Source organism: Phaenicophaeus curvirostris, chromosome 11, assembly GCF_032191515.1.
Source record: "Phaenicophaeus curvirostris isolate KB17595 chromosome 11, BPBGC_Pcur_1.0, whole genome shotgun sequence".
Classification (NCBI taxonomy): domain Eukaryota; kingdom Metazoa; phylum Chordata; class Aves; order Cuculiformes; family Cuculidae; genus Phaenicophaeus; species Phaenicophaeus curvirostris.
In genome coordinates this window covers 13,939,094-13,966,632 of record NC_091402.1, presented here as the reverse complement: position 1 = coordinate 13,966,632, position 27,539 = coordinate 13,939,094, and the positions used below count along the sequence as shown (strand labels likewise).

The 27,539-nt window shown below is 39.2% G+C and overlaps 1 protein-coding gene across 4 annotated transcripts in view; it reads left to right on the top strand.

Annotated features, from left to right (window-relative positions):
* Window positions 1-27,539, top strand: part of RAD18 (RAD18 E3 ubiquitin protein ligase) — a 57,304-nt gene that overhangs the window by 17,594 nt on the left and 12,171 nt on the right. For 3 of the 4 annotated variants that reach the window (XM_069865532.1, XM_069865531.1, XM_069865533.1), the window contains exons 7-11: window positions 1,026-1,210; window positions 4,670-4,746; window positions 5,452-5,512; window positions 11,685-11,819; window positions 15,964-16,117. In XM_069865532.1, coding sequence (XP_069721633.1) covers window positions 1,026-1,210; window positions 4,670-4,746; window positions 5,452-5,512; window positions 11,685-11,819; window positions 15,964-16,117 — 612 coding nt within the window. The remainder of the gene's footprint in view (window positions 1-1,025; window positions 1,211-4,669; window positions 4,747-5,451; window positions 5,513-11,684; window positions 11,820-15,963; window positions 16,118-27,539) is intronic. The other variant, XM_069865530.1, reaches the window with a different exon arrangement.

The following is a 27,539-nucleotide window of genomic DNA, read 5'->3' as shown; positions in this document are numbered from 1 at the left end:
GCTGTAAGAAAAGTGTCTTAGTTGAATGCTGTAACTAATAAGCTAATTCTTCTGTTACTAATAAATTTTTTAAGTTGTAAGAGATGAGTGAGGCAGTTGATGGATTTCAGTACCTTTGGCTAGTTTCAGTGTATTTCTTTCTACTTTGGGTGTATTACATCAGGAGGTGTAGGAAAGACTGACCTAATTTGTGAGAACTGTTCTGCTAATTTCAGATTACAAAAATTGTGGTAGACTTGAATTTTCTATGGCATTTTCCTGTAATTAAGATGTTTTCCCTTGCTATGCCAGGAATGTTGAGTTATTCTGCCATAGGTCAGTGAGAAGGAGTAAATTTGTGGTTTAGATGTTATTAATCTGAAAGCCCTATTAATTCTTTTTAATGTCACTTTCTGTATTATCAAACTACCCTTCTGTTAGATGGGAACTACAGGTTGGCTTTCAGGTACATGACTATATTTCTCGAAATCATTTTCCCAGAAAACTGAAAAATCTCCTATTTCAAGTTTTGGCCTGCAGTTTTAATGCTTTTAAAACTTCACCAACTGATTCAGTTAAGACATGGCCAGTACTTGTGGAAAACCTGTGTTTCAGCAATCTGAATTCAATACAGTACATGTTGAATTTAGAGTGCATATAAGTCTTGATCCTAACGAAGATGAGCAATACTGTTTGCTCATGTGATTCTGAAGCCTTTGCTATAGATATTAAAAACTGAGCTGCGGTACTTGTTACGTGAGTAATGTTTGCATAATTTCCTAAAGTAAATCAGACTAGACCTACTGCTTTCTGCATCTTTGAAATTTTCTTTGTGGTAGATGGAAAAAGTGATCTGGCTTCCTAGAGCTGTTTCTCTTGCATCTGTAACATACCATGTAATTGATTGTGTGTATGTCATGGCTGAAATGGTTCTGTCAGCTATTTCTTACCCAGAGTGGGTGAAACGCCCTGTAAAAATGGAAATAAATGTTTTTATTTTCATAGGAGTATTAATTAAAAAAGGTTTGTTTCCTTTTTCTTTGCAGTTCTGCTCACAAAAGGAAGCCTATGTCTAAAGTTGTTTACAACTTGCTCTCTGATCGTGATTTGAAAAAGAAACTAAAGGAACATGGTCTGTCTACCCAAGGAACCCGTCATCAGCTCATTAAAAGGCACCAAGAATTTGTGCATATGTACAATGCTCAATGTGATTCTCTAAATCCCAAATCAGGTAAGTTTAGAAATTCTAGGAAAGTTATCACTGCAAACTATTTGTATGCATTTCTCCTTCTCTTATTTATCAGGGTAGGAATGAGGTTGGTTTGCATATTCGGGAAAAATGAAGCTGGAAGTGTTTACATTCTATATATCAAGATTAATGCAAAAAAAAGTAAATTAATGAAAATCAAGGTTGTAAATTTCTGCTGAAATATTCCTGGTTTACTAACCCTCTTCTGAAAAATGTTCTGTGTTTTTACTGACTTTGCATTTTAGTGAGTGCCTCCAAATTAGACTCTGAGGCTTTTAGTAAAAAAATTGGAAATACCAGAGGTTCTTAGTAAGTAAATGGATTATTAATTTGTCTTATGTTTTGAATTTGTTCTGTTCCTCCTATACACAAAGACTTTTATATTTTTATTGGATTTAATTTTAAAAGTAGTTTCTTTTTGGAGATAGTAGGTAAAGGTAGAATGAATCAGTAAGAAATTGTTAATGTTTTGCTGGAGTTTATAGCAATTCAGGTGCTTGGCAGCAATTTTTTACAATAAAACTCAGAATATAACAGTAAACAGCTGTATGGGATAAGGAGAATGTGATGTTGTTCCTAATGTGAATGCAATGTCAACTTACTTTAAAGAGCAGTCTATTGCTTGCATATACTCGGGCTTAAGGCTTGGAACATGCCAGGGCTGGAACAAGGAGGATGAGATCTGAGTAGGGTATTTTAGCTGCCTGTTTTGTACACCATAGCCATTTAAAAAAATTCTAATAGCATGTATGAGCTGGACAGAGAATTGTACCAGCTCATCTTGTTTATATTCTATTTTATACCATAAGAAAACATCTATCATCTTAAAAATGTGTGTCATTTGTCATCTCTTCAATTCTGCAAATGATACAAGTAACAGTGCAAATATACTGGTGTGGGTGGGTGAGGCATAGGCATCAGATTTACAGCTGTGTTATTTTCTATTTGATTAGAAGGTTATGGAAAACAGTCCTTTTAAAGGAATTTCTAACAGGATCGTATTTTGATATTGCTCTCGTGGGAGCTGCACAGCCGTTAGTATACTGGGAATTCTTATACAGCTGGTATTGCATGTTCTATGCTGGTTTGGGCTTGCAGTCTGCTAGGTCTGTAGTGCATGTCAGTCTTGTCTCTGACAAGAGCTGCTCTCAGGTGCTTCAAAGTTAGAGAGATGAGAAATATTGTTCCGTATCATCAGGTTGATGTCTTTAATTTTTATGTTTACAGAGAGACTTAAGTCCTCAAGCACAAGTTGATCATTTCTTCCAGAAGTTGTAAACTATTATGAATGTTTTTCTGTATATTGAAGGGCTCAGAAACTATTTTGACCACATAAATTTTTGCCAGTTAAGGCAGTGGAACTGCTGGGAACTGGATGAGTGAACGGGGCAGCGCAGGGCAGTGATCTGGAAGCTGAGGAGCTGCTCATGTACAGCTGGGTTCAGCATCTCTGTGGGTTAGAAAACATCGCACTGTGAGTGCCCAGCTAAACTTTAGATTTGCTGTTTGTCACTTATAGATAACAGGAATAATTTGGGGTCGGTGGTGAGAAATATCCTTTGAGTAGGCTGCCGAGCTCACATGGTATAAAAAAACTGAAACACACTAAAAAGCACTTGATTTGTCAGTTATTGTTTAACAGATTTGACAGCATAAGGGAGTATTTATTTCAAGTGAATATTTAAAGCTCATATGTTAACTCCATGCATATATGGTTTTGTATATGATCAGGTGGTTGGCGATGCTGAATATCCACAAGTTCCACTGTGGCATTTCAAAAATAAAAACGTTCTTGGTGTTCAACTCTTTTATTAAACAGGCAGAACCACCAAATGTGGTGCTTCTAGAAAAATCAAGTCAATCACTGAGGACTATAAATATGAATTTACTAGTTAAACTTTAGGCTCCTGCTTTTTGAAATATAAATTTCACTTGCTAGCTCTTGGCCTAGATTGTGGTAGCAAGCGTATGAGAAAACTGAGTTTGTAACCAACACTAATTGGTTTTTCATTTTTCTTCTCTAACCATTTTAAGAACTTGACAAAGAAGGTTAAGTGCCTCAGTGATTTAGGTGCCAAAATGTCACTGCTCAGTTTGTGCCTAAGCACTTCTGAAAATAAACACAAATGCTTTCAAAAATTTTCCAGGACTTCAGAAAGTCTCTGGGATGAGAACCAGCACACAGAGCTAAGGCTGTGTTTGACTTCAGCAACGATAGAAGTTTAGGAAGTTTGTTGCTTGAGTCTGTGAGATCAGCACTTATATCAGAATTTCAATCACTTTATGATTTATGTTAATCTTGAAAATGTAATTAAACACTCTCAAACCCCTCTCTGTGTTCCCCCAGCAGCAGAAGTAGATGTGTAAGTGCTGTAGACTATGGAGGTACGCTGTTGTCTGGCTAAATAGGAGCTGAGCAGTTTTGAAGTAAAGCGAGGAGTGGGCTGGTGGCTCAATATCTTTTTATAAAGGGTGACTTATTGAACTCGGGCTTAAGATGCAGCCATTTTCAATGGTAGCAGTGAACCTAAGGTCACTATGAAATATGAATATTTGTGAGGAAGCACAGGTGCCACGTTCCTGGATTTTGCATAAACCTGTTTTGAACAGGTTTTATTCCTTCACACCTTAATAAACTTTTCTTTTTCTGGCTACTTTACTGTCTAGTGAAAGCATTTGTTTCAATAAATACCCATAGCTACCTCACAGCTCTGTGAAAATAAATAAGTGTAGAAACAAATTTGTAAAAGTAAATGTCATAATAAACCCTGTGGGGTCCTGCAAGCTGTAGTTTTTGTTAAAACGTTACAAACAGTTATGTTTGTTTATATGTTTTTAAGGAGTCCAACTTAATCATTACAGTAGGTTGTAATTCATCTTCGAACATATCCCACAGACAGTTTGTATTGCCTTGGAGGTAAGAGTAAGATAGACAGTGGATGTCATTATTTTATCTTCCAATGAAAGCTATATTGTAAAATGGAAACTCTTTTCATTAAACATGCCTATGTGCAACAGAAACAGATTCAAATATCGTTTAAAAGTCTATATTTTCCCATGAATTTAATGCAAAGGAAATGAGAGCAGCAGCCCAGGAGGTTGCTGAGAGCCAGGTGCTAAAAAGCACTGGGTGCTTGCTGCAAGATGACTTGGCCAAGGCCCATGACTGCCTCTTGGTCCTGAGTCTCAGGTATGGTCTCTGCTGCTCAGCTGCTGCAGATGGGAGCAATTCCTTTGCATGAATAAAGTCCCAGTGAGCACTGGTGTAAAACCATGCCATTCGGATTTGCCTGTGATTTGAGTCTGAGTTTTCCCTGTTGGAGAGCTAATGCTGGTTTGTCACTTTAGGATTTAAATTCATTCAAGTTTCATTCAGTGCTGTTAGATCTTTTTATTTAACAGCTCCCATTTTAGTGATCCATTTCTTGTAATTTCAAACAGTTGCAGAAGTTGTTAAGGAACTGGAAACGAATGAGAAGATTCGGGTTCAGCTTGAATCTAATAAAACTGGTGAAATGGTAAGCTAATTATCTTTGTTCTTAAGGAGGGGAATGGCTAGAAGAAATTGCAGAGTGGACACTGAGCATATTTGCCTATCACTTTATTATGGGGGTTCCCAGGTTGCATGTTGTAATTAACGTACACCATCTTATAACCAACATGATTTTCTCATGCCACTCATTTGTCTTCGGCAGTTCTTCATGTACTGTTAATGTTTCTATGCCAAAATCATTTAAGTAGGATAATTTGTTTTGGTTGCAATAATAATTCTCAAGAGAGATTCCCCATGGTCATACTGGAGGATTTTGACCCTCCATGGCAGTGTGGGGAATATTTTCCTTCCTAGAATTCTCTAGGATTTAGCTAGCAAATTCCTTGCTTCCGTATCAGCAATAGTGTCTGTTCTTTTCCCATGACATATGATACTTTTGTGACTTTTGGAGTACATTTGTTGCATGGTATTAAGAAATATTTTATGGTCCACACTTGCTGGGTGTTATATGGAGCGGCTTGGCTTAGTCCTGTTGTCTTTGAAAGTAAAGCAAGTCAGTGTGTATATATATAATTTATATGACAATGTTGCTGTCTATGTATGAGATAAGAGTTGGGGGGGGGGGAAACAGAAAACTGATCCTTTTTCCAGTTCCAAGTCTTTAGTTTTAGAGTATGCAGCTTTATCATCTTTTTGTTTCTGTAAATAAACATACCTGTGATTTCTTTAGAGCTTGACCTTCACAAAGGACCAGACAGAGGAAGAAATAGACGAGATCCACACTGATTATCGTAAGTAATATGCAACTTTCACTGCATTTTGCTTTTAAATTTACTTTCTATTCCTTTGTACTAAAACATACACACAAAAGTGATGCTTTTCAGGTATGTCTGTGCTTCCCCTGGCCCCCATTTATTAAATCAAAGCTGCAAGTTCTTTGTTTGGGCTGAAACTTCAAACTCAGTCTCTGTTAAGTACTGGTGTTTGACAAAACTCACTGCCAGGGTTGGATAAGATTGAGATGGAAGACCATTACCTCCTTAGCACATTTTCATTTATGCACTTTCTGCTTACCTTCCTAATGGTCCCCATATGTTTGTTGGACAGAAAGAACAGCAAAGAAGGATTTTTCTGTCTCCAGCACTGCATGTGCCTATGTGGTTGTATGGTTTCACTGGGAACCCTCAGGCAGAAATAAGGAGCAGAACTTATCTGAAGGGACTTCCTGAGACCCCAGGAGTGCTGGGCGTGCGTTCTGGCCATATCCCGTTGAGCTGCGTGGGCTGCTGCCTGTTGTGTGGAAAGGGAGCTCTGTTTCAGTGTCCTGCTCTGTGCAATTCTTAAGATAACTTGTTTAAAATCCTCTAGAATCTGTACTCTGCTCATTTGGTTGAACCTCTTCCTTCTGTTCTGTGCAGGCAACAGGGTTTCGGTGCAAACTGGGTGATTTTTTTTTCTGTTTTTATCATTCTTTCATTTTTCACGCTCAGTCCACTCTTTGTGCCAAAGACTCAGTGCCTGTGTTGGTTATTAAATGTGCTTCTACCCTGACTGAACAAAAGCATTTGTTTTGGGACGCATTAACTGGAATAAATATTTAAGGGAAAGAAGAGAAGAGACCAAACCCAAGAAAAATATCATAAGGAGAGCTGTAGTTTGATGATACAATTTTTTTGTGGGTGTTTTTTTGTTTCTTTTTTTTTTTTAAAATGGAGAACTGATTCCTGCTTAATTTCACCCTGGCAAAATATGATATTTCAAACTGTCTTTCACCTTACTTTGTGCTTAAACTCGAACTGTGTTTTCTCTCTCTGTAGAACCATCTAACTATCTTCATGGTTAGCTTAGAAGAAGACATTCTTGTGAGAGATAAAGATTGCAGGAGTTGCATCCTGCTGTAGGACAGAAATGGCTAACGTAAACTAGTTTTTACAGCTGATTTCCTGACCCTTCTTTGTGTGTTTGTACATCAGGTTTTAAATAGCATTATTTTGTACTTAGCTCCCTCGTGGTGTTTTATTGTTCACAAATTCTTTCCTGTTGTTTCCCGCTCCTTTCGCTTCACCTACACTCTGCTTGCACACTCAAACAGAGTAGTTAGCCATGTAAACCTAAAACAATATTCAATGAACATTAAACTTCTCTGATTTCAGGCACAGAGGAACACAGCAACGAAGGCACAACTTGCTCTGATTATACTTAAGGGTGTATTTAAATCTGCAATATGGTCATATTTCCTGTGTTTCATTGCGTTGCTTCAGGCATATAAATTATTCCATAATGCAGCTAGATTTAGCCTTGTTGATTTTAGTTGAGTTTCTGTGAAGGCTAAATAAGGGCCTAAATCTTTAGCAAATTCTTCCCTTGCTTTTTGTTGCTGTTCCTGAGAAAATATATATGTATATTTTTCTTAAGTGTGCATGCACTGTTTGTGATTTTGAGTCTTAGACATTCTTCTCTAATTCCAAGTAAATGGGTAATTATTACTCTCTTGCCATGCAGAAATCTCTAGCAATACAATGCGGGGAAAACAAAAAGTAAAATAATTTAAAAAGTCTTAATTCCAAATTGAGCATTTTTCCCTACAAGGCTTTAGTACCTTTTGTAAAGAACAAATCCAAAGTCTGGTGATTGCAGAAGACCCCTGGGGTGGAGCACGTGCCTTGTAACTTGCCATTAGTGCGTTGCTTGTTAGCATTCTGGAGGAAGGTGAGTTTGAGCAAAAGCTTTCTGAGGAAGCTACCTGAATTCACAGTCATCTGTGAGTGCGTTCACCCTGATGGTTCTCCTCACAGACAGAGAACACTTAGGGGCGACAGGGCTGGTGTGGAGTAACCCAGGGAGCTGCCAAGGGGACGTGCTGTTCTGGTGCGGTGCCTGCACAGCTCTTTGTAGGTTGACGCTGTCACCAGAGGAATGATCATGAGCAAGAAGCACTTAACTCACTTTTTCTAGAATTCTGGATGTGCACAAATTCCTTGTGAAGCTGGGTCTCTTGTTACATTCATGTTGCAGCCTCGCAAGCAGTTGTATTGCCTTGGGATGAAGTGTGGAAACAGGAGCCCATCATCCACTTCAGCACCAGGACGCTGTGTGCAGTGGCCACAGGAGACTAGTGTGGCTGACCCCTTTTTTATTTTCTTGATCTGTTATACACATTTTAGGATGAGAAGATATTAAATACTGTCTTAATTTTCCAAAAGCAGGTATTTTATAAAGTTTATATTGTTAAAAGGATATGATTTAAAAATTATCAAGACCACTAAGTGAAAAAATAAGCCTTGGGCAGCTTAATTGAATATATGAAAATCTAAAAAAAAGAGAGAGAAGGCAAAAAAGAGATGATAGAAAAATATTTTAATGGGAACATATGGTTTTAAAATTAATAAAACGTAATGACCAAAAGGTAAATGTTGGCTAGTGTCAGCAAATTATTTCTCATAAAAGCAATAGGGCAGATATCATAAATGTGAAAAAAGTGCATTACAATTATAAGGCAATTAGAGATTAAAAGAAGTTTTATCAAATGCCTTTTTTCACTGTAGCATAGGTGGACTTGAAAAAATTTGCCCCCTAGGTGTCTAATTCACAGCTGAACTAATGCATGAATTAACTCTGGCATAAGTTCTGAATAAGAAGACCCAACTATGTACTTTTTGTTCTGTATTTCTATATGAAACACACAGTATAGTGGATCTGTGCAACAGTGTTGTTGAAAAGCAAGATAAAACATCTGTGATAAGACCCCTATAAAACCCTTTATATTTTAATTTCTTGTTATCTTCTTCATTATTTCCTAGCCTCTTGACAAATGGCTAATTACACTGTTGCTTTGGGGTTTTTTTGTTTTGTGGTATTTTTGCTTGAAGTGTTTTTTGAAATACTGAAATATCAGTAAATATTTTGGCTCGATGAACCTGAGGATGATTTGTACGCTAGCTGGAAGCTTCACTTGAGCAGCCACCAGAGTCTGTGCCTGGAAGGTACAATTAGAGATACTGTCCCTTGCTGTAGCTTCTGTCTGCTCCTTGGGAACTCAGTGACACCCTCAAGCTGGTGTCAACCTATTCTGCTTTTTTTCATGGTCAGGCTTCTATTTAAAGAGTTAAAAAAAATCTACAGGAAAACAAATTTTTAAAAAAATGTATCGTGTTGCTTTTCTGCTTATAAATCTTAATTTGCCATGTGATCCTGATTTGCCAGGCTTTCTGGTTTGTTTTGTATTTTAAATATTTGTAATTATATCTGCTGTTGTTTTATTATTGAAATGCCTGTAGTTTTATGAAATGTGCGTGGTATGTCATTTCAGCACAGCGGTGATTTACAGCGTATCTGAATAGTGCCTGGCTTTGCCAGGACATTTCTTTTTTACTTGTAAAGTTTTTAGTTACACCATAAAACAAAACAACAAAAAATAGTTATACTGGAAAAACTGAAGCACCAAAGGAATTACGTAATGAATATGCAGTGGCTCAAACACAAGCATCTGGGACAAGAACTTTCTTTTTATTAAAGGGTTTTATTGACCATGTGTGGTGTTTTCAGCTACACAGGGAAAAGGAGTCGGATTTAAATCTGTTTCCTTCTGCGGGAAAGAGCTCTATTTTTATTTTGGGTTTTCTCCCCTCCTGTCACTGCAGCAGGACATAGATCTGGGTTAGATGCAGCAACTATTGATATGTGCCATACCCAGCACAGCACTCCAAGGGACGTCTGCTCCTCCAGGTTCTGCTCTGCCCTGTCTCCGCTGCCGCACGTGCCCTGTGCAGGTGTTGCACGCCCTGGCCGTGCTGAGCGCGATGCTGAGAAGCAGTGCTGGCAGAGGACATGTCGTGGTGGAGAGGAGGTCAGGGCTGTTTGCAGGGGAAGCCAGGCCCCCTGGCCAACTCAGGGTAGTGTGGAATAGTGGGGAGTGTGGTGAGCAGGAAGGGAAGGAGATGGAGAACCACTGGTGCACGCAGAGGAGTGTGGGGTGAGATGAGTTGCGGTTTGGAAACTCAGGGAGTGCCCGTGCTGAAGCTGTGGTGAAGGTTGTTCCTGCCTCTCCCCTCTCCCTAGGGGGAAGAAGAAAGCAGTTCAGAGTCTGATTTTTTAAAAAAAGAAAAGAACAACGAAAAAAGAAAACAGTAAAGTTATGAGGGAGTTCTTTGTTTCAGCTGGGGTTGATGTAACCGCGATTCACCAGGACATTTGCTTTACTGTCATCAGTCAGGTGCTGCTCTTGGTGCTTGTGGGGTGAGTGCGAAGCTTGTGCGTGCACCCCCAGTGCAGAGGAGTGATGGGGCGAGCTGACTGTGTGTGGTGGGACAGGCTAGGTCTCGGTGTCAGTGGGCTGGGCGGCAGGTGACCTGACTTGCCCATTTCTAGTGCTTAGCTCTCATTTGTCTTGAGGATTCCTTCACTTTTCTGCCCATTCCTGCTGCTGGGGTTGATCTTGGTCTTTCATGCAAGTGTGACTCGGGCAGTGTGTGTGTGGCTTTTACTGAGCAAAGGCTTTAAATGAAGCTCAATTTTGCATGTGCAAAGAACAAAAAAAGACTGTGTGCACGCAGTGGTGTGTATAAGACAAGGTGTACTCTTCTTGGAAGCTGCTTTAGCTAGTCTGTGGCTGTGTTGTAATTGCTGGGAAGCTTTCCTTGCAGATGGCGTGCATGTGCTGCCAGCCTTCAGCTATCAGCGGAGGAGGGAGTGCGGTGATCCCTTGCTGCTTGCAGAGCTTACACTCCCTGTGAGAATAGATTGGAAAATACTCTGGCTGGGAGTTGGGATTTTATAGGACCTCTGAAGTCTCTGCAGGCTCTTAGTATGAACATGGTTGGGAGAGGCAGTACGGAACCCAGAAAGGTTGTGTGCTTCAGCTCATGGTGTTATAAACAGTTACTTTGGCCCAGTGACATTTCAGATGTACATCAGGCCTTCTGCCTCTGACACAGAAAACAGTTTGAACGCTTTTTCCATAGGCTAAAAGTTAGGCTGAAGGTTTTAGGATGAAATACTTCATTTTTCTCAAAATGAGAGTTCTGTTTCTCAGGGTGACTTTCTGTTGAAAGTCCTTCCAAATTAAGGAAATTCCTGTTTGCTGCCTTCACTGTAATGTATTGATATAAAGCCATGTGTATGGACTAAGCCTTTTATGCTGTACTAGCTGGGGGGAGCTACAGTCAATCATGCTGTTTCAGTAGAGGTTGGTGTGTTCTGTAGGGAAAACAATGTGTTCCTTCATGGCCAGCAAGGATTAGGTAATCCACATTGTCTGTCTGATCGGACTGGTATTTTCCCAGACTCTTAGTAAAGAATTTGAGGTATCTAGATTAAAAAACAACATTACTTTGACTGAATACCAGTGGATTGCTTAAAACATACCAAGTGATTGAAAGAGTACATCAAGGAGCAATTAACTGTCATTAGAGGATTAGAATCACAACAATGTAATAAGCATGACACAAAGACATTGCTTTACTGCAGAAACGGGGAAAAACTCAGAGCTACCAAGAGTAGTCATGAGATTTTATGCTTTCTCTCTAGCAGAGCACTCCTTGCAGGACTGCCTGGAACTAAAACAAATGACTAAGCATTGTCCAGATGCTCCTTGAGCTCTGACAGGCCTGGTGATGTGACCACAATATTAAATGTTGTCACGATAACTGCAATACTTAATAAGTTTAGGGAAAAAAAAAAGATAATGTAAAGAGGAAACAAGCACAGTTCTTCTGTGTGAAAATTAAGTTTTCATCTATGCAAGTATTCTTGACTACTGGGTGACTATAAAACCATAGCCACAGATTTGGGTCATTACTAGAATATAGAACGTATTGCAGTGATGAGTTGGTTTTCATTTGCTTTAACAAAAATGTTTTAAATTCAGGATTTATGTATCTCTATATTTCTGTTCATGTCCTGTTCACTTTTGTGATGTACTTTGAGTCCTGTGGCAGTGATCAGTGATGCACTGTTGTGTTTCAGGAAACAAACACAGAAGTGAATTTCAGTTTTTGGTGGACCAAGTAAATAATCGGTGGAAGAAAACTGCTAAGAGGAAAACAGAAAATGATCAAAAAAAAGAAGTTGTTGCTGTCCAAGAATTGTCAGTGACCACAGGTTAGTAATGCTGTTTAATTTCATCCCCCTCTTTGATCCACACCAATGAGTGAGGGATTTCCCAAAGAAATATTCTTTCCTTCTATTGTTCTTCACTGACAGCCCTTAAGGATGGGGGGAAGCATAAAAATCAAATAGTCCTTAAAAAGATTGACTGCCATTGTTTTTTTTTTATTGTGCTACCTAAGCATAACCCATAATAAATGTGTGATTTATTTGATTTTAATGAGAATGTGTATAGAAGTGCTTTATGTTTTCATTAACTGGTTGAAAAAGGATCTTAAGTTCCCATCTGAATCTACTGAAATTGCTGAGACTGGGCCTGTGACAATCTGCATCTTTGAGACTAAGGTGATCATGAGTACAGTTTTTCTGTATCACCATAGGGAGTTGTTAATTAGGAACTGCAAAGATATCTTTGTGTATTGAACAGGTATTTATTTGTCCTGAGGTTGAAGCAGTAAAATATTTTGGCTTCATTTAGGCTGTTTATACCACATGTTGTTTTTTTTTTTTTTAACTCCTTTTTCTGCTTCCATACACACAGTGAGAAATGGGAACGCACAACTGCATTACTCAGTTCTTTATGAGTTTGGATCAGCATCTAACATATGGTTGTTATCCTCACTAGCCACAACATCAAAGAAATACCCATGTGTGCTTTTAACTTGTTCCCTATTGGCTTGTCCAGTTTCGTCTGTAATGTGTTAATGGTTGCTGTAGCTGTGTACATGTATTTTTGAATGTGTGATTTAGAAGAGTATTCCTCAACCTAATGTAACTTGTGGAGTTACAGTTTATTCAGGATACTGAATTTTGGAGAGAATTCCATTGACCATACTGGGACTGGTGCTATTTAATATCTTCATCAGTGATATTGACAGTGAGATTGAGTGCACCCTCAGCAAGTTTGCAGATGATACCAAGTTGAGTGGTGTAGTTGCTGCACTGGAAGGACAGGATGTCATCCAGAGGAACCGGGACAGGCTGGAGAAGTGGGGCTGTGAGAACCTCATGAGGTTCAACAGAGCCAACTGCAAAGTCCTGCACCTTGGTCAGGGCAATCCCTGTTTTCAGTACACGATGGGGGATGGCACGATTGAGAGCAGCCCTGCAGAGAAGGACTTGGGGGTGCTCATCAATGAGAAACTTGATATGAGCCGGTAATGCGTGCTTGCAGCCCAGAAGGCCAACCGGATCTCGGGCTGCATCAAAAGAAGTGTGGCCAGCAGGTTGAGGGAAGTGATTCTGTCCCTTTATTCCTCTCTTGTGAGACCTCATCTGGAGTACTGTGTCCAGTTCTGGAATCCTCAACGTAAGAAGGATATGGAGCTGTTGGAACGGGTCCAGAGAAGGGCTACAAAGATGATCCGAGGGTTGAAGCACCTTCCATACGAGCACAGGCTGAAAGAGTTGGGCTTGTTCAGCCTGGAGAAGAGAAGGCTTCCAGGCCCTTCCAGTACCTGAAAGGGGCCTACAGGAAAGCTGGAGAGGGACTATTCATAAAGGCTTGTGGTGATAGGATGAGGGGCAATGGGTATAAACTGGAGAGGGGTGGATTTAGGCTTGATGTAAAGAGGAATTTCTTCACCATCAGAGTGATGATTCACTGGCACAGGTTGCCCAGGGAAGCTGTGGCTGCCTCATCCCTGGAGGTGTTCAAGGCCAGGTTGTACGGGCCCTCCAGCAGCCTGATCTAGTGAGACGTCCCTGCCCGTGGCAGGGGGATTGGAACTAGATGGTCTTTAAGGTACCTTCCAACCCAAACTATTCTATGATTCTGTGACCAGAATTGGATGCACTGTTGTCTGTATCCTTGAGAAAATAAGACAGTTCAGTTTGCATCGGCTTTCACAAATCCCTGTTCTCTTGAATTGAGCTGCACTAATCTTTGGCTATCCTGCATGGTCTCCTCTAGCAGAGCTCTCAAGAATAAAAGTAAATGAAAGTACCAGTATAATAGTATGAATTTTATCCTTATCATTTCATGCAGGCCTTGATGCGATGCATAATCCTTTCTATGTGAAGGGGAAGAATTAAGGAATCTCAAGGATACAGTTTATGTTGTTTGACATAATTTACAGTGATATTCCTCTTCTATAGCAGAGACAGAAGCAATGTGTTATTAGGTAATGGCATCATGGACTTTGAAATATTAATTTCTAGCTCAGCTCAGTGGAGAGATCAGCTACTGTGAATTACTGGGTTTCTATCTTCTATGTAAGCTTTTTCTTTGTGCACTGAACCAGAGACTTCGAGAAGCTGAAGTAAAGCCATATAATTTTTCCAAAAGAGTGCTCGAGTGGAAAATAACTTGTCAGGTGCATCAACCTGTATCATGTTGACTTAAGTACATGATACCACCTTGTCTGGTTCTCGCAAACCTGCATATATTTATGCTTTTTGTGCACTGAGCTTTCAATAATCTTTGAAATTTCAGTTTCTAGTTTTATGCCCAACATCTGCACCTGGTTCACTGTAAACCATTTTAAAAAAATCAAAACAAAAAGTAGTTATATGGCTGAAGGAATAAATGCCTAAAGCCTGTTTCCTTAGTGTTCCTTACTAACAGCAATTACCTTTTTATTAAACTAGAAATTTATAATATGTGAAAGGAAGAAAAACAGCAGTGCCTGTTGTGCATTTGATGGCTGCTTGGAAGGGCAAAGGCTTTGTATGGATTCTTTACCTACTTTATTGGATTCTCATGGAAGCAGTGAAATTGTACAGAATTGAAACATACTTTTTATTCAAAAAAATAACCCTTCATATCTCCTATTGCCTTCTACTGTAGTACTGGTTGATGTAATTTAAACCTCTTTGAAAATCTAGCTTAGTTTTTGATGTTTTAATCATCTGTTCCTGATTTACATGATCATGTTTTGCATCTTTAAACTTAAAATGTTTGATTTCCGGTCTTTATATTTTCTAACTTTTGAACATAGTGTTTTGTTTTCCCTAAGGGGAAGCACCATAAGAATTTGATAAATATGTGTGATGCACCTCTTCTGGGTTGCATTATTGCACATGACATTTGCTATTTTTAACCTGTTAATGTCAAAATTATGCTTCATTAGTTGGACAAATGACTCACTACAATCCTCCTGTTGTTTTTAACAGGCAAAAGTTTGCTCCTGGTATTTAATTACACATTTTTGTGGAAGGGAAAGGGCAAACTGTAGCCAAATTCAAAGATTGTATAGCTCTTCCACACTCTAATTACAGTTTTGTTTGGCCATTTCTGTCAAAATCATTTCTGGAGAGGTAGAAAAGTCAAAGTGGTTTGAGTAGAAATATAGCTTCGTTCATGAGGGTGGACAGAACACTTCTGTGAATGACCGTAATAAGGATTATTAATGAAATGAGTCTCAGTATGGTTTTAATGTTCTGCGCAGCTTGCTGGTTAAATAATTAATTTGAAAATATTTGTTGGTATGGCATAAGAGTAATTTATCTTTACAAACCGTATTTCCTAATCTGTATTTGTTTTGTCTTTGAGGAGGGAGAAGGCATCTTTTCAGAGAACTGTTCATCTCTTAATCGATGCAAACACTTGACTTAAAAATAATGGGATAGTTTTACAATTTTTCTGTTATGTGCTGTCTAGCAATTATTTTTCCAATTAAAAATGGAAACATCAGTTATCTATATTGACATTGTCTTAGATGCGTAAGGAAGGAAATCGTAATGCCTCTTTTACTGAAAACAAGCCTATTAACTTGATCTGTAAAACTAAAGATATTAAGCTGTTCCATGCCACGGGTGAAGCTAATTGGCAGCAAGAAGCAGAGAAGAGCACTGTCGCATTAAATGTTTGCTAATTTCTGAAATAAAGTTTCGTCTTATAAAATGTGACAAACATCCTTATCCTGTATTGCTCCCCTTGTTTGTGTTTGATACTCATACCAATAAAATTTTTGTTTCAGTTTCCGGTTCTTAGAGTGGGGGTGTTTTTTACAGTGCAGGGAAATAAACCTTTAAAACTTGGTGTTTCTGAAAGTGAGTAAGCGGGAATGAGGTGTTGGTATTTAAATATTTATAACTTTTTTTTTTCTTAATTAAAATCTATCTCTAGGCTGCAGAAATTTAAATGGTAGTATTTTGCTTTGTCATTCTTGCTAATCTCTGCCTTTCTTCTTGGTAGATCATAGGGAAGAGCCTCACACAGCGATCATCCCTGAAAAAGCCCAGATAACCAAAAAAGAAACTCCTGATGGTGAAAGTGAATCTTCATCCTTGGAGGGAGACCGGAGATCAGACTCTCCTGAATTTTCAACGTCATCTGAATCAACCAGCAGGTCAGTGAAGAGTCTTTGCTCCCTGGTTTGTACTGGATTAGACTAAACATGGAAAAACTCTGCCAATAGCCTCAAGCAACATATGTGTCCTACTTCATAAGAGGGGTTCCAAAGCTATGCTTGCTGATTAATTCTTCATGTTTTTGCCTATCCATTTGCTTGAGGGATGGAGCTGAAATTCATTCGAGATAGATGAATGATAGTGTGAATGTTCCTTTTGTAGCGGAAGTAGCAAGTGAAATGCGTGTAGAACCAGGAGAATGACTGATGTTTCTCTTCGACTGCATCATCTTCTTTTCTGTTTGAACTTTTAGTTGTAGAAGTCCAAAAACTTATACAGCCTAAATCTTTTAATAGTGAAGCTGAGTATTGCTGCAAGAGTTTACATGACCCATTATTTCCAGTCAGCGGTAGAATGCCACTGAACCTTGAACTCCTGACAGCTGTTCACTTTTCTCTCTTCATGCATTCTGTTTTGCTTCCTGAATTTGTGTTATTTGGTTTGAGAGAATGAAGGATCAAGGAAGGCTTTAAAAATAGAGTAAGTTTTTATGCTTTTGATACTTCAGTGATAATTTCATTGGAGACTCAGCTGTTATTGCTGATGATTTCTGTCTAGTTTCTGAAGGTAGCGTTTGCCTCTGTTTAAGATATTTACTTCATAGATCATAGTTTACTATCTACCATTGCATCAGTTTTCAGAGATGATGACAATGAATGCTTACATAAATAACCTTTTTCAGTACTGCTTGGTGTGGCCCCAGTTTCTGGAGGAAAAGGGATAAAGTCATTGAAAACAAATACCCTATACCTCTTTGGTTTTGATGTGTCTGAAGGTCAGAAAGCTAATCTTGATAATAATTTTGCTATCTAGTTGATAACAGAAATGGGAGGAGAAGGCACTGTTTGCAGGTCTGCATTACTAGGAAGAAAAAGTTTTCTTATGCTTAGCAGTGGGAGATAATCAGATGAAGTAGCAGAAGGTCAACAGCTGAGCTAGAAGTAACATTTCTTTATTTTCCACCCATTACACCCACAATATGTGCCTCTTCCTCCTTGTTCTGCAACTACTAAAAGTAATATAGAGCTTCACTTCATCATTTGTTGAAAGAACAATTTGGTTCTTGAAAAGCTTAACAAAACCAAACATTTCTAAATTTTTGATTCACAAAAAAAAAAGCTTGCAAAGGGATTAAAGTTGTTGCCTTCCACAGAGGCAAATATTAAATGGTGAGTGAAAGTATAGGAAGACCTGAGAAAGAGGAGATCAGCTTGGGGGATTAGAAAGTGCCATATGTTAAATGTCTTTGTTCTTTATGATTAGGTTTTGCTGCCTGTTTCCATTCACTTGAACTAAATGGGAGCATATAGTAAATATTTGTCTGTAAACAGCAATGTGCTGGCTGTGCAGGTCACTTTATAGAGACAGAAAGGTGGTTTGTTGCTGTTTCAAAATATCATTACTCTTTTCTTCGGCTTCAGACTTGCATTATGTACCAATAAAGACATTCTCCTCCTGGCAGCCTCTCCCCTCTTTAGTGTATGTGTCTTTTTGCCTCAATTGTTACTGTAAAATTGATAAACATAGCATATCATGGTATTCACTGTTCACTGTGTAACGAACCTATTTAGGGTACTGATGTAGTAGCTTTATCTAAGTTTCTCAGGATGTCATGCAAATGATGATAGTTTTTTTCTTGCCTGTGATGCAGGTAACTTACCTTAGCAATTCCTTCTCTTTTAAAATGGGGTTTGGTGCCCTGGTCTCATAAAGAGACTTGCACATTGTAATACCCAATATTTAAGTATTTTATTTTCTGGTCTGTGGCCCACAGTACAAAGACTTTTTCTTATGTTTTGAGGGAATTTCCTGTCTTTGTCTCGTTCTGTCAGTGGATACCACTGAGAATAGACTGTCATTCTCGCTCTCTCCCATCAGGTATTGCTACATGTTGATAAGAGTCCCTTGAGCCTTCTCTTCCAGAGGCTAAACAGTCCCAGCTCTCTCACCCTCTCCTCTTAATTCTTAGAATGAAGAGTTAAGAAGAACTAAGGGCTTCAGAATTATCTTTGTGTGAAGCAGCGTGCTGAATGGGGAGCTATAAGGAGTTATCAGTGGACACCACAGGTTAGAGTGTCTTTGGCAGTGAGCAGGAGCCTGGCCTAGCAGTGTTCACAGCTAGAACCCTCCTGATTTTAAGCACTGGAGCCCTTTAGAAATGGACTAAGAACTAAGCCCTAAATGGGAAGGGGAGATGCACCTCCTAAAAGGCTCTTACGAACTTGCACTGTTCTGGGTTGTGAACTGCTTCTTTTTGAAGCTGCTCCACTCAGAATCTGTACTGAAAGGTGAAATGGGTCAGGGAAAATGACTCTTTGGTGCTCACTTAGAAAGAAACTGGCACTTTGGCTTTTTTCCAGAGGCTGGTTTAATGTCTGTAAAGCCTCAGCTTTATCCACTTTGCAGCTTGGGCTGTGGCTGCTCTGCTGCCGATAGGCAGTTCTGGGGAAGCATGTGGCAGCAGGAACCTGGCGTTTGCTTTGTGGAGGAACCCAGGCAGAAGCTCTCCCCCAGGGCTAATGCAAGGCCAACTCCTGTAGATTTGTACATGATGTCATGTTTGACAGGTGCACAGATGATAGATGGAGCTACTTTGTTCTCACTGTGCCTGCTGTGGCAATTGCCCTCGGGCTCTGACTGTTACTTCAGTTCCACAAAATAAATGCCTTCAGCTTGGCTCTTCATCCAGAATTTAAACAAGATGTTCCCCTTCTTCCCTATTTTAGTTAATTTATTTTTTTAATTGCAAATTAACCTTTTGGCATTAAGGACCTTGGGAAATCTGGAATTTTAATCTTGCAGAGTGAGTTCTTGGGAGGTAAAAAGGGCTTGTTTTAGCTCATTCAAGGTATCGTTAAATTTTTGTTTCGCTGCCAGTTTGGTGTGTGAATGACATTATGAATGATTCTTCCCATGGCCTTTGATATTAAAGTTAAACTTTTATTCTTTACCATTTTCTGTCTGCAGGTTTATGTATATTAACTCTGTCTGGATGAAAGTGTGTCTCAGACTGTAAGGAAGTTGGTTAAACGGTATTAGCTCGTGGCAGTTATTAACCATCTGAATGTGCTTTCATGAACCAAGTTGGCAGATTTTGTTGGAAAGTGTGCATTTGTTTGTGTTATGTCTGGCTTGAGGCAGATTTGTTTATTCCTTCTTTTTATGCATTCACTGTCTCCAAATTAAATGTTTCCATGGCTCGAATCAAACACAGAATCTCAGTTGCACAGACCAGTGGGTATGCATCACAGGTATTTGGACCTTCTTTTAAAAGAAAAAATACTTAATAGCTCCCTGTGGTTTACTTTTAAATACAACTCCTGTGGAACAGGAACAACATTACTGGAGTCTACACAGAGGTTTTTTCAGAATCTCTCTGGGATTTTCTGTTCATGTCCCTACTTTGTGCATGTTCCTGGGTTTGTATGTGCTGTGCTTTTAATTTATTTTTCTTTAAATATAGGGCAGTTTGCTTTACCTTAAAAGCTAAGTACTGCACTGGTCAAGAAGTTCACCCATGTGGTGGGGTTATTTTGTTTGGTTCCATCCCCTCTCTCCTCCATTATGTTGTGTATTAAACTCAGCTGGTTGGTAATTGGGCTCTGAAGTGTGCTGTAGGGCATCACACACCGTGGATTCTCATCCTTTGCATCCAAAGCTCTGTGTTTATACTCTGCTAAAAAAGAGATGAAAACAATAATAATACAGTTGGAGCTTAGCTAAAGTGACAAACGATGCCTTGTGATGCAGGGGAGGCTCTTCTCATTTGACCACCCTGTGTTCCTCGTGCCATGCTGCCCCTTTCTGAATAACAGTGGTGCGTTTTCCTGTTTCTTCTGGGAAACAAAGGTTACAGGGATCACTGCTCTCCAAATATTGTTGTGGGGGAATGCTTAATTAAAACTAATTAAGTGTTCTTTTTGTCTTTATTGTTTCTGTTCTTGATAGCTACTTTGAAAACATAGCAAGGCTGTTGTACCAGAGCAACACACAGATCTTTGGCCCCGTTTGTTGGGTACTACCATGTCTACAAACTAGCTTTGGACTGCAGAGTTCTGTGTTCTAAACTGTGGTTCAAACTCTCAGCACCCTTCTTACACATTCTGGTATAATAAATATGGATGTGAATTATGGCAAAATTTTCAGGGATTGCAAAAAGTAGGTGTAGTCCTACAAGCTGCATGGAAGAAAGATATTTTTTGTCGTTCTGGTTACCCTGGGGTTAATGTTTTGTTAAATGTAGTGAAATAAACAGCACAAATCAAAAAAGAATGATTTAGATTTTGAGAGTTTAAGTAGCATTGTGCTATTGTACCAAGTCACGATTTTGAGGCATGCATTTTATTTCTGATAATAAGAGGATATCCTTTGACATGCATAAATGTTTTTCACATTGAAATGTCAAAACTTGAAATATATTTGGAAGTCTACAACTGCAAGCTGTGTTTTTATGAGAAGAGTATTTCTAAATGGAGGGCTGGTGTAATGATGGATTAAAAGAAAATTAGGATTTTGAGTGGCGTACAGAACATAACAAAACAATCTTGAAGTGGGAGAGTTGGAATGTTTGCTCTGTGGAAGTAATGCTGCAAGTAAATTAAGGATTCTTATTTTTTCTCCTTCGCAAGACCTTCTGCCTTTTGTCAAGTCTGGTATCAATATTTGCTAAAGAGCAGTTAGTCAATATTAGAAATTTGTATGCTGTACAATATTCACTGATGTACTGATATTATTGAAAAGTTGTTACTTTAACTGAGAAAATGAAAATTTTGCACCTACTGGAAAAAGGACCCAGGCCATGCCTGGAGGTTTTAGCAGTGACCCGGGCATGTTTGGGCTTTTTCATAAATTGATGATCGCACCAATAGAGAAAAAGGTGCATAATGGATAAACACTGAATAAAGCCATAACTTTTAGAGGATCGTTTTTCAAAGCTATTAAGTTGTTCATAAAGCTTTCATAGAACTTCAGTGCTCCATATAAATAGTCCCATTGCGTTATTTTGCTTTCTGGGACTGAAGCCAAGTTTTATGCAACTACTTAAACAATAGGAAAATTGGAAAAGAAACTAGGTGGGACAATGATAAGCAGTTAATGAACTATGTAGGGGAAATATTCTATTAAAAGTATTTTAAATAATGGGGTAATACTCATTATTTTTAAATTATTTCTTTGTAAAAATTAACGTTAGAAGAACCTATCGGTTCTTGATGACTAGACTGAAAGACTTGCAATGGTAGACAATATATATTGTTGGGCTCATGTGAGATAGTAGGTGTACACTGAAACACAGTGACTTAATTTTGAAATCCTGGTGGAAAAGTGCTATATCTAGAGTTTGTGTAAGTCTCTCTGCTAGTGGATTATATTGAGTGGCTGCAGCATCTGCCAGGTGAGAGTCATGCCGAGGCAAGGGCTTCATTTGTAGTAAGTGGGACTTTTTGGCATTATATTTAGAAGCTTTTTATCAAGATCCAAAATCTGGATTTAGCTGGTCACTTATTCTTGGATTTATGTGCTTTGCGGAATTTGGGCTTCAGTTTGTCAGCTGAAGAAGTAGAAAAGGGGTACTGTGTTTCAGTTAGCCTGGAGTTTGCTGCATGGCAGCAATTCTCTGAAAGCCTCTCACTAGATATCAGTTTGTCAGAGAGACCGTTGACAGGATGGAACGGCTGAAAAAGCTATATAAGCTCTTCCCTGGCAGTTGCTTCGATCTGAGGTTAAAGAAAGCGATGTCCTCATCCCTAGGCTGGCCATCATTGTCACATGAAGGAAGTATATGAAAATGTGTTGATTGGGGGAATAACTGCCCTTTTCACTTCTTTAATACATTTTTGACTTAATAAATTTTGAGCTACTTTGGCTCGGCGATGATGTATGTTACGATAGATAGATGCATTTTTATCTTTGATTTTTGGCCTCAAATAAGAGTTCATTGTGGAAGGATGATGACACTTCTCTGCTATGTTGTTGATTCACAGCTTTCTTCCAATAACTGTGAGCTGTAACAAATGGCCAAGAACTGGGAGGCGTGGTGGACTGAGTCCCAGAGAAGTAATTTCAAACAGTAACAGCTGATAACCTTAGATATCTATGGGGGAAAGCTATTATGTATGGCATGTATCCAGGAGGACATCAGTCCCTAGTCTGCAGTCATGGGTCTGGACATCTTTGAGCCCTGAAAACAGAAGTGATAGTGCACCAGTGCTCTCTAGTGCTTTAGCCTTCATGATGTCCCATCTGTTGCCGGACTCCCAAGGAAAGTAGTTAAGATAGATAAAGCAGATATTTTTCTTTTCTGAAGGCTGAGCCTCAAACACTTCCTCTTGAGTTGCAGAGTAGGCCACAGTAGGGAAACAGTTGAACATACGGAAGGTTTAGTGCAGGCAAGAGCCCTCCATGGGGAGTCCTGGGGAAGGTCCAAGGCAGATAAACATGTTGTCCTCCAAAGACAGGAAGATGAAGCCACGCTCAGTGCTGCCAGGGGTGAGTGGTTTGAAAAGGGTGTGCTGTGAAGCCAGGGAAGACTTTGTGATAAACAGTTAATCTTGGGTGTTACACAGGACTTGGGGTTTCTCCAGCAGCAAGCTCATAATATTTGTCACAAGCAGGTCAAAGTAGAAGCAGGATTGCTTGGAAAAACATTTTCCCTTACTCCTTATGTCTTGGCATTCACCTTCAAATGACATTGGTAAAATGAGACAGGCTGTGGCTCATTTCTCATGCCAGCATTCAGGAAGAAAATACACAATGCACGTGCCAGAACTAAGAACATAATGCATAACACGATGGCCTGATTAGAGGACACTGTAGACTGTGAAGCCAAGAAGGAACTTCATCCACCTTAAAATATAGAAATTCAAAGAGACACTTGCTCTTTTAGATTTTAGAACAAGACATGTTATTCACACTTATGTCAGCTTTTTTTCTTGCTATTTTAAGGTGCTCTGTTTAGCTAAGGAAAAAAAATGGGGCTGGGTGGGTGGGGAGCCATGGCAGGGGGAACCAAATCCAAATGATAGTCAAGAAAGGAATAGTTTACTCCTGGTTTATTATCTGTATGTGCCCAGAAGAAACTAATCTGGCAGAAAAGTGAGGCAGAGTCAGGGAATTGCCTGAGTCACTGGAGCTGCACTTTTCTCAACCTGGAGGCCTGAATAAGTCCAAAAACCGAAACCTCTTCACACCTCGTCACCCTGTCTTGTCAGCCTGTTGCTTCTTAATGCATTAAGTTTCAGAACTTTAGTATCATAGAATCATAGAATAACCAGGTTGGAAGAGACCCGCCGGATCATCGAGTCCAACCATTCCTATCACATAGTAGTTTTGCTATAAAAATTTACTCATCTAGAATTGATATGTAAAATCTTAAAGATAACGATCTTTAATAAAGAAAAGAACAGAAAACCTCTTGTGGGAAACTGTCTTGGATTTGGAGTGTGAATGAAGTGTGAAGATGTGTTTTGCTTGGTCTGGTCCTGGTATCAGTTGTTATCTATGGGGTATTGAAAAGGCAGAAAATACTGTAGAGGTGAACAAAACAGTATTCTAAATTCTGTGATCTGTTTGGGTCCCGAGGCTAAAATGTACAAATGCAACATGCATAATGAGGTAGCCATTCCTTTTTGACTTCATTTATTTCCTTCAGTTTAAGGACCAATCATTCAATGAAAAATCTTAGGAATTTTCTTAAGGAGGAGAAAGAATAATTTAGAATAAATTCAGTTGGTGGTCAAAATTTCTTTTGCTTAGTTGGAAATAGTTTTTTATAATTGTTTTTCAACTAACATATTTAAAGAATTTTTTAATTTGCAAATATTTTTTCCCCTGCACATGGAGAAAAGTTACTCCAATTCAGAATCCCACAATTGCTTACTCCTTGTAGAAGTAAGTGATGTTTAAGAGAGACTACACACAGACCTTACTTCATTGAGTAACTCACTTGGAACAATGGATTGGTGGAAGAAATTCTGAAACAAAGGGTTTTTTAGCTACAGCGGGAAAGTTCATAACCCTGCAGATTGGCTTTTTACAGTTCCTACATAAATCCTTGTTCTCTCAATGCTGTTACAGCATAAGAGTTTGTTTGATTTGTTGGGGTGTCTCTTTAGTCTTCAGTTGATAGCCCATTCACATCCACACATATAGGCTAAGGTAGTAACTCTTGTACGGTTCGTGCTCAGTTTTAAAATAATTGGTAAGCTCAGACACATGCAAATTATGAACTTGCATTATTGTTCTGAGTGTTAGCCAAATTTTTTCACTTTTGTTGTTTTGCTTGTGACAAACAGTGATAAATGATAGTAACAATACATTTTTCAGGGCAAGGAAGTACATTATGTTCAGGCACCAAATCTTTTTCTATTTTAGGGGACTAAAAGCACACAAATAGCCCCTTGTGCTCTCTCCCTCCCTCTTTTCTTTAATGTGGCTGGAACATCAGGGTAGGATTTAGAAGTATGACAGTAACTCATTCCTTGGACATGCCGTTCGTGTACTGAAAATGAGTTTTTGACGGACTTATAATTTTGAGAGTAAAAAAAATGCTGGACTTGAAAACTTTACCCATCCACCATTGTTTTTATGGTGTGTTTTACCGTGTTTTTCATTTGAACATTTCATATGAGATTTGGTGCTGAAACAAATGTAAACGCTTGCCTGAGCCCAGGCTATAGGAAGAGGCAAGCTCAGTAACAAAGGAGTGCAATTAATTGTAATGGATCCAGCAGACAATTACATTACGAAGACATTCCTGTTTAGCTCATGCTTTAAGGAGCAACTTGGAAGCTACAGTGATACTTTCCCTTCTCTTGACTGTCCCTTGCCTCCACCCAAACACTCGCACATGGGGCTGGGGTTTGACCTGTGCCTGTTCCTCTTCCAGTTATTGTAAGGAGTGGCATTGGTAGTTCATGCAAGGATAAGACATTTTTCCCTGTAAATGTAATCACGACTTTTAATTTCAGGTGACTTTGTTTCCATATTAAAACTACTCCATTGGGTAACGCTTGTAATTCAACAGATTTACTCAGCAGTTCATGGAAGTTCCTGGGGGACCGTTGAAGAGTTCCTAAAATTGCATGCAAAACTTCTAAAGCCGTTTTGTTTCAAAATAATTTTCTCCATATGGTACCAGTGCTTTGTGTATATTTTTGGTATCTTTTTACTTTTTATCTTTTATGACTAAACGTGCATAAGTTCAAGGTTTCTCTAATCCAATCTGATGGTGTTTTTCACCCTTGAAATCCTGTTGGTTGTTCTGTAGTTATTGCCACAGTAACAACTGATGAGTCTTACTTCAGAGAGGAGAACGGGCAACAGGAAGAGGCAAAATGGTAATGGATGCAGAAGAGCCTGCCACCTTATAAAAGTTTCATGCCTTATAAAAGTTTAAAGCTTTAAAAAAAAGTATATTTGCATGTGATTCCCAGTCTTCCATTGTGTCCTAGGAGCAGGTGTTTGCTAATGCATTACACTGAAGGTGTAGAGAGATACGAGGCTGAATTCTAGCTCTATTTAGGACATGTTCAGGTGGTAAAGGTGATGCTCTGTGTTCCAGCTGTGAGGACGTGCTGGCTGGTGTCTCTGGGAGAGATCCAAGCTGATGGGAGACTGAGGTTAAGCCACAGACGCGGAGAACCTGCGGTGCGGACTGTGCTGGCGCAGAGGACAGGGGCACCAGGAGCCACTGACGGCGTGTGCGCTGTCAGGAGAGCCCAGGGCTAGAGTGACAAACCATGTGGCTGGGCAGGAGCAGCCCAGCAGTGCACTCTTCTGCTGACTGCCTGAATAGATGTTGTACCCAGAGGGGTCTCTGTGAATGACTGGGATGTGCCCAAACCATTCCTAATCCACTCTGAGCCTTGTCAGTTGCCTGAAGACGTTATTCGGATAAATTACTTCTTGTGTTTTAAATTATTATCTTCTCACTAATGATGCACTATGTAATGAATATTAATTATTTTGGTGAACTTTTGACTCCTGTTCTCCAAAATCTGTGCCCAGGTAATGAGCTGAGATGTTAGATTTTGCCCTGCATCTGGGATATGGAAGTTGTGTACAGAATGGTTCTTGCTTTTTGTTTGTAATTCTGTAACAGAGAGAGTGCAAGGACAGTCACCTGTACTTCTTGGTAAGGAGTGCTGCTTGCTGTGTATTTGCACAAAGTGGTCTTCATCCACCAAAAAATGGTACTGAAATGGATAAAATGGTCAGCAGGTTGTGGTACCTTCCCTGAGAGCTGTACTGGGACATCCTGGGGCTGAAATGAGTAGGGAACAGCTTTCACCTTCCTTCATCCCAGGGACTGCAAATGTGGCTCCACATTTGAAGAGCGTCCAGTAAAATGACTACACAGTCTTCTGTACAAAGACAGTCTCTCTGGTATGAGACATGTTGTTTGTTAAACCAGTTTTTTTGGCAAAAATACAATTGGTAAACTTCAGGAATTGTCCGTATTATCAGAACTTTGCTTTGCCATGCTGGAATCTGTCCTTGGAGAATGAGTGTTTTTTGTCTCTTTTCCTTAATACGTGTTTTGAACAAACATATACACAGTTATTAGTGCGATTATAAAATTATGACTTTGGGGATGTATCTTCACAGTTTGTCTGCTGTATTTTAACAAACGGGATTAATTTTCTTGTAAAACCTTTATAGTAAATCCAAGAGAACTGGTATCCAACTGCTCTCCCATGGTTTACACTAAAATCTCCCAACTGTTTGTGTAACATAGTTGATTATGTACTTTCTGCAATAACTTAGACTGTTTGAGCTGCCAGGCATCTTTTTGAGAGACAGTTTCCAGAATGTTTTCCAACATGTTAATTGATTCCCGCAACCCTACAATTTGGCATGTACTCGAGAACTTTGCAATAGTTTATATCATGGAGCCTGAACATGCAATAAAAGTTATTTATCAATAACTGACCAGAGTATTGTGTTCACTTAATTCAGATTTTATTGAAATTTGACAACATCTTCAACTTATTTAAAATACAGCCTGAAAACATCTGTGCAGTTTTTCTTAACTTTGAGCATGTGAAGAGATCTGACTAATGTCACTAAGCTCTTACTTGTAGTTAATTCAATACATGTGTGTAAGTCTACACACGCATGTATTCTTCTCATGTTGATGCAATAGCCATAGTTGAATTTAGTAGTGTTCTGATTTAAGTAGCCTCTATGGCTATGGTAAAATCCACACAAATCTAGCAAGTAAATTTCAGTTCTGTTGTTGAGGGCATGGCTGGTAAGCGATTGTGTCGCCTTAGAGCCTTGAGGAGACTGTTAGGTTCCTTTAGGATCAAGTGTGAGCCTCTGACATCTGCAAAGGGCGCAGGAGGTAAGGCAGCTGTTCTT